This window comes from Budorcas taxicolor, chromosome 20 (genome assembly GCF_023091745.1).
Source record: "Budorcas taxicolor isolate Tak-1 chromosome 20, Takin1.1, whole genome shotgun sequence".
NCBI classification, from domain to species: Eukaryota; Metazoa; Chordata; class Mammalia; order Artiodactyla; family Bovidae; genus Budorcas; species Budorcas taxicolor.
The window spans coordinates 62,411,137-62,425,990 of record NC_068929.1 but is presented as its reverse complement, the minus strand read 5'-3'; the positions used below and the strand labels follow the sequence as shown (position 1 = coordinate 62,425,990).

The 14,854-nt window shown below is 38.8% G+C and overlaps 1 protein-coding gene across 1 annotated transcript in view; it reads right to left on the bottom strand.

The window, feature by feature from the left end:
- DNAH5 (dynein axonemal heavy chain 5) overlaps positions 1-14,854 on the bottom strand; it is a 250,897-nt gene that overhangs the window by 106,898 nt on the left and 129,145 nt on the right. Inside the window, exons 48-52 of the mRNA XM_052659109.1 lie at positions 13,703-13,825; positions 13,310-13,523; positions 11,450-11,673; positions 8,023-8,221; positions 5,454-5,626 (exon numbers count right to left, since the gene is read on the bottom strand). Coding sequence (XP_052515069.1) covers positions 5,454-5,626; positions 8,023-8,221; positions 11,450-11,673; positions 13,310-13,523; positions 13,703-13,825 — 933 coding nt within the window. The remainder of the gene's footprint in view (positions 1-5,453; positions 5,627-8,022; positions 8,222-11,449; positions 11,674-13,309; positions 13,524-13,702; positions 13,826-14,854) is intronic.

Sequence of the window (14,854 nt, the reverse complement as noted above, 5' to 3'; positions counted from 1 at the left end):
AGAAAAAGTACGCCTCATTTAATGTGCAGTATTCCACTTTTTTCCTATTTATTCAATACAGGCATACCTAGGAGATCCTGTAGATTCAAGCCCACACAACCATAATAAAGCAAATACTGCAATAAAGCAAGTTACACATTTTTTTTTATTTCCCAATACAAATGAAAGTTATGTTTACACTCTACCATTAACTGCGCAATAGCATTACGCCTAAAAAACCTGCACATACCATAAGTGAAGTCACTCAGTCATGTCCGACTCTTTGCGACCCCATGGACTGTAGCCTATCAGGTTCCTCCATCCATGGGATTTTCCAGGCAAGAATGCTGGAGTGGATTGCCATTTCCTTCTCCAGGGGATCTTCCTGACCCAGGAATCAAACCCAGGTCTCCCGCATTGCAGGCAGACGCTTTACCATCTGAACCACCAGGGAAACCCCTGGAAGCACACACCATAACTGAAATATATTTTATTGCTAAAAAATGTTAACCATCTTCTGAGCCTTCAGTGAATGATCACCTTTTTGCTGGTAGAAAGTTTGAAATATTATGAGAATCACCAAAACTTGACACAGTGAAATGAAGTGAGTCCATGCTGCAGGAAAAAATGACACCAACAGCTTTGCTTGGCAAAGGGTGACCACAAACCTTCAATTGTAAAAACTGCACTATCTGCTAAGTGCATTTAAGTGATGGGCAATAAAATGAAATATGCCTGTTTAAGCATTTTAGAAGGTGTAGGTGTCTTAGGATCAGAATGGAAAGATACACTGGTTGGACAAATGAAAGCATTTCTGAAATAGAACAGTGGAAAGTAGGAAGTATACCTTTTAGGAAACTCGGAGGAGAGCAGTACAGAACAGTAGGCAGAGCCCAGACTGTGCCTTGCTCTGGGTTTTCAAGGAAAGAAATAAAGGGGACTTTGAGGTTTCCTTTTAGTTTGCCAATCTGATTTAGGAGGACAGGAAAGAGAACAGAAAATTTCTAAACAATGTGCATCCTTGGAATACACAACACACAATTAATTAGAATATCCCCCACATTTGAAAACTAATGTAGTTTAAATTGAAGGCAAAATTTCCCAAAATACGGTATAAATGATGGAATTTGAAAGGAATAAATGTAAACACTCATATTATTTGGCAAAGACAGTGATACCTAAGGTAGCTAAGTGATTATGGGTAGACCAGAAGTCCACTCTCTGCCAATCGGTAGTTTCTCATCATTCAAGTCACTCTTTTGGTAAAAGTCTGTGATTCTTTGGTTTTATCAGTTTTCAGTGAATTACTTTCACCATCAGGTCTCCAGCCCCACCTAGAGGGGATTACTGTCGAATTCTCCCGGATGCATTTTTCTCTCCACGTGATGACTATCTCTCCCTCCTAACTGCAGTTTGAGCCTGCAGTACTGCTGTATTATCAGCTTTTTCTAAACTAACGATCAAGAATTATATGGGAGCTAAGAAGGGGACTTCACTTTCACTTCTCAAGAAGGGGTCACTTCTCTGTTACTGTTGGAAGTTTTCTGGCATAGCCTGACCTTTCTACATTCTAATAGGGTTTTGTTAAACATCCTTTTCAGGACTCCCTCCACTGGCAGGCTTTATACTCTATTTCTGTTGGGACTACTCTTGCTTTTGGATTATACTCCCAATTTAGTGTGAGCCCGATGAAATGAAGACCATTTTCCCATTGTGGACCTGAGAACCTAGTTCCACCAAATCTAGTAGAACCTTGCTCTTCCAGCCTCCTACCCATCTTCTCCGTGTGATTCCCTCTTAAGTTGTTACAGGCAGAGGAAAAGCAGTACAGGCAAGAATTCTTGGCATTTCCCCTGTGTCTATTCATATTCTTTCCCTGGTGTTACTTCAAGAGGCATAGATAAAGCAGGTAAGAAGTTACTGCAGCCACCCAGAATCTTCTATGTCTTTTCTTGGTTAACTTTTCCAAAATACATGACTTTTTCAATAACCGTTTCCTTTAGTTGATGCTGGTGAATATATTAAGGGTTTAAATAATTATTATTCAGTAGGTATTGGAAACTTTCATCCCAATAACTTTTCCTGCAACTGGGCTTAGGTCTGAAACTAAAAATTCCCATTCCCATCTTCTAGCACTATGTGCGTACTTGCTCAGTGTCTTAGTCATGTCCAACTCTTTGCAACACCATGGACTGTAGCCTACCAGGCCCTCTGTCCATGGAATTTTCCAAGCAAGAATACTGGAGTTGGTTTTCATTTCTTACTCCAGGGGGTCTTCCCAACCCAGGGATCGAACGCATGTCTCCTACATCTCCTGCACTGGCAGGTGGATTCTCCATCACTGCACGCCACCTGGGAAGCCCCTTCTAGCATATGAGAAGCCCTTAAAACACATTTGACAAGTGAACATATACATGAACAAACAAATGGAATATTTTAAAGGTAATCTCACAATCTAGTTGAAAACAGAAATTATAAGAGAAAACACAGTGAAATGAGAACTTCAGATGGGGCTATCTTGTCTTACTATCTCCGACTGTGAGATAGAGATATTCATTTTTTAATTTCTGTAGCAAATATTTTAAAACTTATTAATGCCCATCCTGCCTTGCAGGTGCTCATTCTCTAGCAGAGGAGATAAACCTATTAATAGAAACATGCAATAAAGCACTGTGGTGAATGCTGGGGTGGGCAGGAATGATACAAACGGGAGGAAAAAAATGCAAAGGAAAACAACACTGCTTGAGAAGGCATCTTAGATGTGGAGCTGGGAATTTGCTCAAGATCTTGAACGGTAATTAGAAGTTTATCATGCAAAGAAGGTGACACACTGGGCAGGAGTTGGGCTAAATTTTAAGAAGAAGGAATGGGATACACGAAGTCTCAGAATCAGCAAAATGCCTGAGGGGTCCTCATCAGGGTGAGAACTTCAATGCCAGCTATGGAAATAGTGGAAGATAGGATGTTTAGGGCCATACTGGGGACTTGGTTCAACTCTCAACCTATTTATCAAGCACCACAAGGGTGCCTGTCTCAGCAGTACTCCATCCTGTGAATACTGAAGCGAATAAATTGGGTATCTGCCCTCATAGAGCTTACCATCTGGTAGAAGTCAAATACAAGCAGATGAATTCTACACAACAAAACACCTGCTGGGAATGTAGCACTGATAAGATCCTCTGGAATCAGGCAACTGATTTCTCTGAATTACACCCCAAATCAAACACCACCCACAAGGGATATGACAAGCAATACACACCACCAATTGAACTTTAATCATAGGGGCAAAAGACATTTTGCAGAAATATTCTTGGTTTCAATCGAAAACCATCATTTTAATAAAGAAAGGAACTAAGACACACACTTGGTTTCAGACCACACCCTGTTTCGCTGCAGTTTTCATCTTCAATCCTGTCTCTTGGCTCCTATCATGCTCTATAGCTAAGTTACATATTTCAAGGCTCACACTCACATGACAGAGTTTGGATATAACGGTACACAGAAAACGAGAGTGTAGGTGAGAGAGTTGGCCCAGAAAACCGTGAGACATAAGATATGTTAGCTCAAAAACTCCAATCACAGATTTTTTGGCTAATCCCAGAGGAGGCACGCTAGAGGCTGAGAGTGAGGGGAAAACACAGTCAAGGACCTGGGCTGCGGCACACATGCCTTGAATGTGATACCCAAACAAAGTGAAGAAATGCATCATCTGCGGGCTTCCCTGGTGGCCCAGACAGTAAGGAATCTGCCTGCAAAGCGGGAGACCTGGGTTCAGTTCCTGGGTTGGGAAGATTCCCTGGAGAAGGAAAGAGCAACTCCAGTCTTCTGGCCCAGAGAATCCCATGGACAGAGGAGCTTGGTGGGTTACAGTCTGTGAAGTCGCAAAGTGTTGACCATGACTAAGCGACTAACACACACTTGTGCTGTAAAACCCAGAAAAGGGAAAGTTCTAGAGAACTTCCTCAGGCAAAAGATTAACATAAATAACCTCGTTTCTAGCTGTTGTGGAACCCCAAAGCCAATCAGATTTTTGTCTCCAATAGATACCTAGTCAGGAAGTTGCCTTTGATATTATTTACTTAGAAAATGTTATTCTTTGGCTTCTTCCTTTCAGTAACTAAATATGAGAGTACCTCTATTCTTCCTGAAACATTTAATTCAACTAGAAACTAGAAACTAATTTCAAAATGTTATTTATATTTGGTTTTGGAAGAACATTTGCACTCATAAGTCAACAGAGATGTCTCAGATTCTGAGAATTCAAAGTTTCCAAGCTAAGAGTCCTCATGCTAGGGACATCCAACCCCAGGACTCACTCACTGTCGTTCTGCTTCTCCCTGACTTAGTCCAGCCTTATAGACATGCCTTCCTCACACTCCTTAATTTTTCAGAGGGAGAACTGACTAGATAACCTCTGAAATCGTCTCCAATTCTAAGATTTTATCATTATTAAAGGGGACAATTTGTAATTATGAGGTCATTCCTCGTGGATAAGCCTAAGAAACAGAAGAAAGCCCCAAACTGGCTTCTTTCTAATGAAAAGGATATATTCTGAAAAAATAACTGACATCAACAAAGTGAGAGTATCAACAGGGTTTTAACAGCATTATCTCCCACCACCCATAAATTAGGTCAAGTAAATATCTTTTATTTCTATCCTTTGAGAATCCATCATATCCATCATTATAGTGATTGGAAACCTAAATGACTCATATGATGGAGTAGAGAAGAAACTGTACTTTCCTGGTGAGTATCATTTAAGAGAATTTTCATCCCAGCTCAAAATCAATTATCTATGCATTATTGTTAATTACTATTTCCAATTGTGGTGAAATACATGCAACATGAAGTTTCCCATCCAAACCATTTTTAACGGTATAGTCAAATCCCATTAAGGACATTCATATTGTTGTGCAACCACCAACATCCATCTCCAAAACACTCCATCTGGCAAAAATGAAACTCTGAACCATTAAACACAACTCATTCTCCTTCTGCTGGCTGCTACCAACCACCACTCTTTCTGTCTCTCAATTTTCTACCCTAGGTATGGTAGAAGTGGACTCAAACGATATTTGTGGTTTTGTGACTGGCTCATTTCACTTAGTATAATGCCCCACTTTTTATAGTTCTCCTTAGCAGGATGCAAAATAGAAGCAGGCTTTGTGCCTGTGCTTCTGACTCAGATGTCAACCACATTCATTCTATGGAGTGAAAACATTGAGCTGGAAGCAGTATAGCAACACTGAATAAAATTATCATATCACACATTTGAAGTACACACGCTCTGATTTTAAACCTATAGGTGTGACATGTTGCATTCAGTTCAGAAATTAAATTGGAATAGAGCATTGAGTTTATTTTTAAACTGAACTTTCTCCTAGAAGAGGAAAATTAAAGAGGAGGGGGAAAAGTCTGGTGTAAAGGCAAGTGTCTGTCACTCTGGGGAGGTGCTACTGGGCGTGGCCACCAACCTTGACCAAGTGGACCATGGCATCTGCAAAGAACACCAAGTCCACGCCCGCACCACGGATGCTCTCATTATAGAGCTGCAGGAACATATTCAAACGCTCCTTCAGGTGATCAAAAGATTCCACAGGCTCATAAATTTTGGGCATCTCAGCATCAGCCTCCTCAGATGTTTCACCTGGGGTTAGGAAAGAAAAATCAACTAAGTTTCTCCAAATCACTGGACTTTACCACTTCCTCAACCTAACTGAATACGCTCATAGCTTTACAATTTAGCACTGAATAATACTGATTTTTACCTAAACGCCAGAGTATATATTTTTAGAAAAGAAAGCAAACAATTATCAAAACATTAGAATTTTTGTGATCATACACAGTCTTAATTCTTTCTTGTCTACAAAGGGTCAATTTCAAATAATGTCACATACATTGAATTTCATTTATATTCATAATAGACCATTGGCATTTCAAGGATCTTCCCAGAGATACTCACTTAATGGTCAAAATGAAGATCGAAAAAGTAGGGATTGAATGTCAAAATCCACAAAAGAGAGAATTAAATGAGTTTTTAATAAGAATAAAAAGAAAAAGCTCACTGCATCTGCTTAGGAAATTTTTATGATTTGGAAATTTTAAGTTACTAGTGAGGATAGAAGTGAATTTTGAGAGAAAACAGAAAAAAATTATTTTTGTTGTTAAAAAAAATTTTTGTGTGTTAAAAAAAGTTAAACACTGAATTATTTCACTGGGAAAATTATTAAATCAACTCTTTTAAAAGTTAGAGATATGTACTAACACTTTTCCAACTATGATTATAAAGCATAATGCCAAAGAAAGAGCTAAATTTGGCATATATAAATTCACTATCAGTTAACATTAGTTGAATATTAACTGATAATACTCAGTGAGTATTAGAAGAGTGAGTTTTCCAAATCTAGCAGTACATAATTACTTTCAATTGACCCTGTCCTAATATAAACTACATTAACCTTTTTATGACAAAGGAAGAAAATGATTTATGATTTAGCATAAGTTTGGTCTATTTGCAAAGCTCTTTCTAATTGCATTTCAATAGGCACTTCGTTATTTCATAAATGTTCCATTCAAGCTTTGAGAAACAAAGTGTGCTGAAGACACAAAAGGTTCTGTTTTGCCTCTAGACTCATTCACCCCACCCCCACCCAAACCCCCAAGCCCCAGCCCAAAATGCTGGAGTTGTACTCTGCACCTCGGACACACAATTACTTATCCTTCTGAATTAGAGAAAATAAAACACATAAATTCTAATCACCTTATAATGCTCCTACCTTTACATGATTTTTGGATATGTGTGACCTGATTTAAAATAAACTGTATCAGCTTCTTTCTCTGAAAAGATCTGTCCAACTGCATAGCCAGCAATAAACATCCTTTTCAACTGTTACTCAGAAACTTGACAGATCACATACATCCTTATCAAATCCAGTAAGGGACTGCCTAGTCATTTTCAACCATTTAAAAGATATAAATAGCAAGTGCTTAAACATGCCTTTTTGAATATGAAAACTAACTTAATATCCATCCTCAGTATTAGAAGAGGTTTCTAAATGAAAGAAAAATATTCTACTTAAGCTCAGTTATTTCTGAGGAAAGAAATTAACTGGAGCACCGCTTCTTTTCATAAAAAAATAAAACAGTATACCTCAGTTTTTCACAGAACCATAACCACAAAATCTTGCCTCCCCATCACCCACCTCTAATTATATTCAATGGCCCTCTCAGGGAATGTGAGGTTTTCCTTTTTATTTTCAACACCTGGGAATATTCAAGTAATAATCATAGTTTTGCTATATTTCCTCTCGCAGTGAGTACAAGACACAGACTGCCCAAGCCATCTACAGACACCATCTCATTTATCCCCACAGGACCCATGATGCATATTTTAATATTTCCATTTTTACAAAAGTAGAGGCAGGAGATTCGAGAAAGTCAGAAGCTTGCCCAGCTAAGGTACGGGAGACCCATTTCTCAAATCCACCTCTATACGACAGCTGTAAGGCTTGTGCACCTTCTTCCGCTATACCCTGCCTCCCAACCCTGCCTTTATACTCAAGGCTGACAGGTACAAAATGGTTAATCTTAATCAAAGATTACAAAGATACATTTACTTAACACATTGTGGAGGAAATTTACAACAACATGTGTTCTATATTTATTGAGCACCTACTATGCCTCAGGCTTGTTTCAGCAAAGTTCACTAGACAGAAATTCAACATCCCTGAACTAAACCTCTGTCATCAGACATCCCCTTTGCTGTCGTTCAGTCGCTAAGTAGTGTTCGACTCTCTGTGACCCGTGGACAGCAGCATGCCGGGCTCCTTTGTCCTCCACTATCTCCCGGAGTCTGCTCAAATTCATGTCCATTGAGTCAGTGATGTTATCTAAGCATCTCACCCTCTGCTGCCCCCTGCTCCTAGTGCCTTCAATCTTTCCCAACATCAGGGTCTTTTCCAACAAGTCGTCCCTTCGCATCAGGTCGTCACTTGGCAAAGGATATCCCTTTGGAGGATTTCAAATTCTGCTTCAATAGTTTACCTGTAGCTTCAGGTGCATCCCTCAAGAAATCCACAAAGTAAGTGTCAGTTCCACAATCCACCAAGAATTTTTTCTCTTCACCAAACTCCTCCTCCACCAAGCTGACTAAAGTCATATCAAACCAGGTCACATCATCAGATGCCGTGAAACGATCAGCAATAACACGTTTACACTCATGCTTCCACAGCCTTAACAGTTCCTGTCAAAAGCATCATTTAAATGTGTTATTAATTCCTGTTATGTCAGAGTTGGAAATTCAAGTGGGCAGTATCATAGAGGACCATCCTTCCTGATTTAGAAGGTGACATTTTTAAAAGTTAAGGCTAACATTACTGGTTTCCTTTTAATGTGAGCAACAGGTTTGGGAGCGCCTTAGAAAACAATCCTGGAATAATGGTTTTCATTTGGCATGTGATCACCAAAAAAGGACTTTTTTGGATGCCAAAATGATGTGGGGGACGTTACCGGCATTTGTACAGGAATGCATAGTCTTAGGATACAAAATTTGCCCATGAATATAACTGTCCTGTTAAAAAATAGATAAAATAAAAAGTTAAAATATACTGAGCTTCATTTCAAGTTGGTCTCATCTGTGTTCAGTCACTCAGTCGTGTCTGTGACTGTGATTCCATGGACTGTAGCCCACCAGGCTCCTCTGTCTATGGACCTTCCCAAGCAAGAACACTAGAGTGGGTTGCCATTTCCTTCTCCAGATAGTAAATAAAAAGTATTCATTTTCAGCCCTTAAATTAAAACAAAACCATTCCTAGATAAAATACTAATTCACTCTGAATGACCAACAAACTAATATTCTACATAAAAGCTTTATGTTTGTGATCAGATTAGTCTGTTTGGATAAGACATCTACATTATGGCCAGAGCACAGTGTAAAAGTTGTGTATAAACAACGCTCATGTATGCAACTGATATAATTACAAAGATACATTTACTTAACACATTGTGGAGAAAATTTACAACAAAAATCTGGGTTACCTGTCGCCTCCTCTAGATACTCCAGGGCCCAAAGTTAACTGGAAGTTGAAAGAATTAATTGCTCAATATAGCTGTTCTGATAGCAAGAATAACTAAGTTGGTCTAAGCATCTTATCTGATATGAAAGACTGGTGCAAATTTCTTAACTCAGTAACATTTTTGCAAGATAGAAGGTTTTTAAGTTATTATGTTGTGAAAGTGTTAGTCGTTCAGTCGTGTCCAACTCTTTGCAACCCCATGGACTGTAGCCTGCCAGGTTCCTCTGTCCATGGTATTCTCCAGGCAAGAATACTGGAGTGGGTTGCCATTTGCTTTGCCAGGGGATCTTCCCGACCCAGAATCAAACCCGGTCTCTCACATTGTTAGGCAGATTCTTAACTGTCTGAACCACCAGGGAAGCCATTATATTACTAATGATCAAATGCTCTTTGGTTGCCAGGAAATAAAAGCTTAGTAAAACATATTTAATGACATGGTTAAGACAAAAGCTCATGACAAACCAATTGCTGGAACTGTTAATGCTGATTTAAAATCAGCACCAAAAAAACAGGTACTTAAAAAGTAATATCGGTGGTATAGTGGGAAAGAACTCACCTGCCAATGCAGGAGACGCAAGAGACATGGGTTCAATCTCTGAATTGGGAAGATCCCCTGGAGCAGGAAATGGCAATCTGCTCCAATATTTTTGCCTGGGAAATCCCAGGAACAGAGGAGCCTGGTGAGCCACAGCGTGTGAGGTCTCAAAGAGTCAGCCATGACGGAGTACAGCATAGCAGCATTCCACAATGCCATTAATTTGTCAATAACTTTGAGGGAAAAAACTAAATTACATGTTCACTACTGATAAAATGACTCCCAATTCTCTGTAACAAGGAGAGTGAGTTTTCCCCACAATATCTTGTCTTGACGTCAGCCAGTGTGGTTACCTCCTTTGTGACTATGTGGGGTAAAGCTGCGTTTTTCTTAGCATCCACACTTGATGTGCTTGTGACAGTCTGACTGACATTTCAACTGTCTCTCTGTATTTATGTGGAAAAGTCCCTAAAACCTATTTGCTTAACTTCCACCTCAGTACCATCAAAGTCTGAAAAAGAGGCTGGCGTTGTCTTAGCCTAAACACATAGGCCTTTCAGCAAAAAAAAAAAAAAAAAAAAAGTACTGCATTTTTACATACTATATACTTTACAATTTTACATATTATATACATATTGATTTTTACATACTAGAATTTCCTTTTAGTCCAAAGAGAATTCTTACAGTGCTAGAAACTGTTAAATTTGAGTGTCTGTACAAATGCTCATTTTTCTATCAAATGAAATTTCTACTCTTCTGCCTCTTTTCAGGTTTACCAATATTTGTAATTCTTTTAGTGCATCAAGTTGTATGGAAAAGAAAGGTCATGGATGACTAACCAAAGAAAAAATGGTTTCATCCCTCAATTTTGAAAGTTTATTTATAAAGATAATTACTAGATTCCATATATATGCATTAATATATGATACTTGTTTTTCTCTTATTTCACACTGGATAACAGGTTCTAGGTTCAACTAACTCAAATTTGTTCAGTCAGTTCAACTGATTCAAAATTGTTCCTTTTTATGGCTGAGTAATATTCCACTGTATACATGTACCACTATACATATATATATATATATGGAATCTAGAAAAATGGTACTGATGAACCTATTTGCAGGCCAGGAATAGAATCACAGACACAGAAAATGGACTTGTGGGCACAGCAAGGGGAGGAGAGGTGAGGCAAATTGGGAGAGTAACACTGAATATCTGATGGCTAATGGGAAGCTGCTATATAACACAAGAAGCCCAGCCTAGGGCTATGTGGGTGGGTTGAGGGGGTGAGAGGAAGGCCCAGGAGGGAGGGGATTTATGTATGTTTATCATTGATTCACTGATAATCAATGATAATCATTTATCATTTATCATTGATTATCATTGTTGTGAACTGACAGAATTCACACTGGCAGAAACCAACACAACATTGTAAAGTAATTATCCTCCATTAATAATTTTTTTTAATTTTTTAAAAGATAGTTACTTTCTAAAGTTAAAGATCAGGTTTATAATGTGAAGTTTATAATGTGAAGACAGACATAATCATAATAAAATCAACAGGCATTTTTGCCATTATTTAGTATAAGAAAATTATGAAAAACAAAATCAATTTTACCTTTTATTCTACTCATTAGAAAATAATAGTATACACTGTCTCCTTAAACATAAACCAAATTTAATTGGAATTTTTAAAGAAAAAATTTGGCATACTTTCCCTTTACATTAGTGAAAAGCCACAAAAGAAAAAAAATATCCATGCTAAAACATCCCAAAATATTTTCATGCCCATAAAAACTACATTACTAAGAATATTTAGAGTTTTAACAAAGTTACTGGTTTTACTCTCTTACACATCACTTACGTCTGGTTCCTTGATAACCTCTGGAGTAGTGTTCAGCATTCCCTGCCAGATCCTAGAAAGATCTCGAAGGTTAAAAATGTAATGGAATTTTGCAGGGGTCGGAAGCATTTTAATCTTAGTCATTTGCCATAGCCGGCGTGTCAGGGGCACCAACTTCGTCACCCAATCTCTCACTTCTTCTGAGAAACCCCTCTGGGTACAGTAATATCCTACCCCAATCACACCTGAAAGAGGAAAAAAAGTCATAACATTTTGACTGACAGTTCAAATCAACTAAATTAAAATGAAAAACATAGTGTAGAATATAAATACAATGACACATTTTAATAGTTAACCACATATTAAAGAAATTTTGATTAATTAACTTGGGAGGTGGGTTAAACCTAAAAAGTAAATATAGATTCAAGTGAGTTAGCATTCAAATACTGAAAAGTTGATTAAGAAATGCTGCCGAAAACTCTAGCTGAACTAATTCAGTATTATTAAATGGGTAACAATGATGAATATGTAAAGTTGCCCTGGACAGATAAGAAAAAGAAAGGTTTCACAAATCTTCTAAGATTAGTCCATTCTTTTGTAGCCATTCCATGCATTATAAAATATTTTGATTTACTTTATAGGCAAAATTTTCCAGGCCAAAAGGGATAATTAAAAGTGATAATAGTCATTCATTCTGGTCCATTTTACTTCTCCCAAGTTTAGATAAGTCTGGTGTCATTGGTTTCAAACCTCTGCCCACTGCTGTGACTGAAGGCAGATATTGCCAACTCCACTACCCTAGGGCTCTAAGAAGACCTTCTAGTCTGCCAGAAGTTAATTAGGGTAATCCTAATTAGTTTTTCCTCAGTCTCAATTTCAGCAATGGTAAATTAATACCTAACAGGGATCATGCATAACTTTATACTTTTTCTCTGAAAAGAGTGATTCCATAATCAGTTTCTAAACTCATTTTCATTACTCAGTTAAATAAATATGGTTATCGACTGTGCTAGTGTTTCTTGGATGATTTCTGAAATACTATATATGTAATCAATCAATAATTTATTACAACCCTATAAATTACTCTGAGGATCAGACTCTGGCTAATCCCCATCTTGAGAGATATTATTGATATTTCTTAGACTAAAATCATAACATGGGTTGGTTAGGTATCAGCTACATAAACTGCTGGTGTGGAATTGTATCAATCCAGACCTGAAATACATGTATCCATGAGGAAGGCATCTCATCACATCTAAGACTACTTAATATTTAACCTCCTGGCTTAAGAAGCTAGCAACAATATCTTAAAGAAATACATAGGTAGGGGCTTCCCTGGTGGCTCAGTGGTAAAGTATCCTCCTGCCAATGCAGGAGACATGGGCTCAGTCCCTGGTCTAGGGAGATCTCACACGCCCTGGAGCAACTAAGCCCGTATGTCACAACTATTGAGTCTGTGCTCCAGAGCTCAGGAACCACAGCTACTGAAGCCCACTCACCCAGGAGCCCACACACCCTAGAGCCCATGCTCTGCAACAAGAGAAGCCACCACAATGAGAAGCCTGCACACTGCAACAAAGCTAGCCCATGCTCTCCTCGACTAACGAGCCTGAGAAGCAGCGAAGAACCAGCACAGCCAAAAATAAATACATAAAATTATATTTTTAAAAAGAAACACATAGGTATAAAAGATCTACCTTGACATCCAACTCAATACATACATAAAAATGCTTTTACAAAATACACTCTTGAAAGTCATAAAGACAGCAGACTAAGGAACCACCGAGTGCTCCCCTCTGTGTGGACCTCTGGGTGGATATTTTCTCACTGCAACCCAAGCAGGGATTCTCCCCTCCCACGCCCCACTGACATTCATTTTACCAAAGATCTTGTCCACGGAAGCATCAGAGGGTAGCGTGCAGTTAAATATCGAGAACTGCCTCTTGAGTCGCTGCGGTATATCATTGCGTCCGCCCCCAGGATGGATCATAGCTGCCAGAAACTGGATGTCCACAATGCTGGTAAACTCCCCAGGCTTCTCTAGATTATAAAATCCATTCTGTTCCAGCAGCTGTCGTACTATCTCATTAGTGACCTAAGAAAGACAAGTTTCAGAATTAAAAGGTCATTCCTTTATATCCCAGGACCTAAATAACGGACTTTATTGGAATTCAGGAATTGCAAGTTGAAAAAAAAAATAGAAAACCATTTACTCATCAAAAAATAAATCAATGATGAACTAGGCAAATAAAGTGCCCAACAGGATTGATATACCTGGTCTCCCCATTCATTGATTATTGGCATATTCACATCATCAATGAAGACAGTCATCTTCTTTCCTGCCGGAGGGCCATATGTGGTGCCCATGCGTTTATCCACATAGCTCTCTATCGTCCTCTGTTAAACAAAAAGGTCAACAGAAACATCTGTGAAAATATCCCCTAAGACATGGTCAATTATTTTAAAATTCCAGAAATGTTTGAAATGATAGAAATTACTCATAAAAACCCCAAAATGTCCCTAATTCTGGAAAACAGAGAACAAGGTACCCAAATTGTCTTGCATAACATTTATAACCTTTGAAAATCTGGTTTCATTTAGAAGTAAATAAAGTGGTAATCAATGTAAATTTTTAGATGAGACTTCCATTTTTTTTTTCATTTTTATTGGAGTATAGTTGCTTTACAATGTTGAATTGGTTTCTACTGTACAGAAAAGTGAACTAGCTATCAGTTCAGTTCAGTTCAGTCTCTCAGTCATGTCCGACTCTTTGCAACCCCATGAATCACACCACGCCAGGCCTCCCTGTCCATCACCAACTCCTGGAGTTCACCCAAACTCATGTGCATCGAGTCGGTGATGCCATTCAGCCATCTCATCCTCTGTTGTCCCCTTCTCCTCCTGCCCCCAGTCCCTCCCAGCATCAGGGTCTTTACCAATGAGTCAACTCTTCGCATGAGGTGGCCAAAGTATTGGAGTTTCAGCCTCAGCATCAGTCTTCCCAATGAACACCCAGGACTGGTCTCCTTTAGAATGGAATTAGCTATACAGATACGTATATCCAGGCATCCCTTGTGACTCAAAAGGTAAAGAATCTGCCTGCAATGCAAGAGACCCAGGTTTGATCCCTGGGTTGGGAAGATCCTCTGCAGGAGGACATGGCAACTCACTCAAGTATTGTTGCCTGGAGAATCCCTGTGGACAGAGGAGGCTGGTGGGCTACACTCCATAGGATCACACAGAGTCAGACACGACTAGCAACTCAGAAACACCTGCAAGCATCCAAATATTTGGATGAGGCAGCTAGGCAGTTGGTGTTAATCCCAGAGATGAGCACCTAGGAGTGGGTGCAGACTGTGTGATGAGAAAGAGACGTCTATGTTTGGATATGCTGATGTTGTGATTTCTAGGTCATCTAAGTGGGGA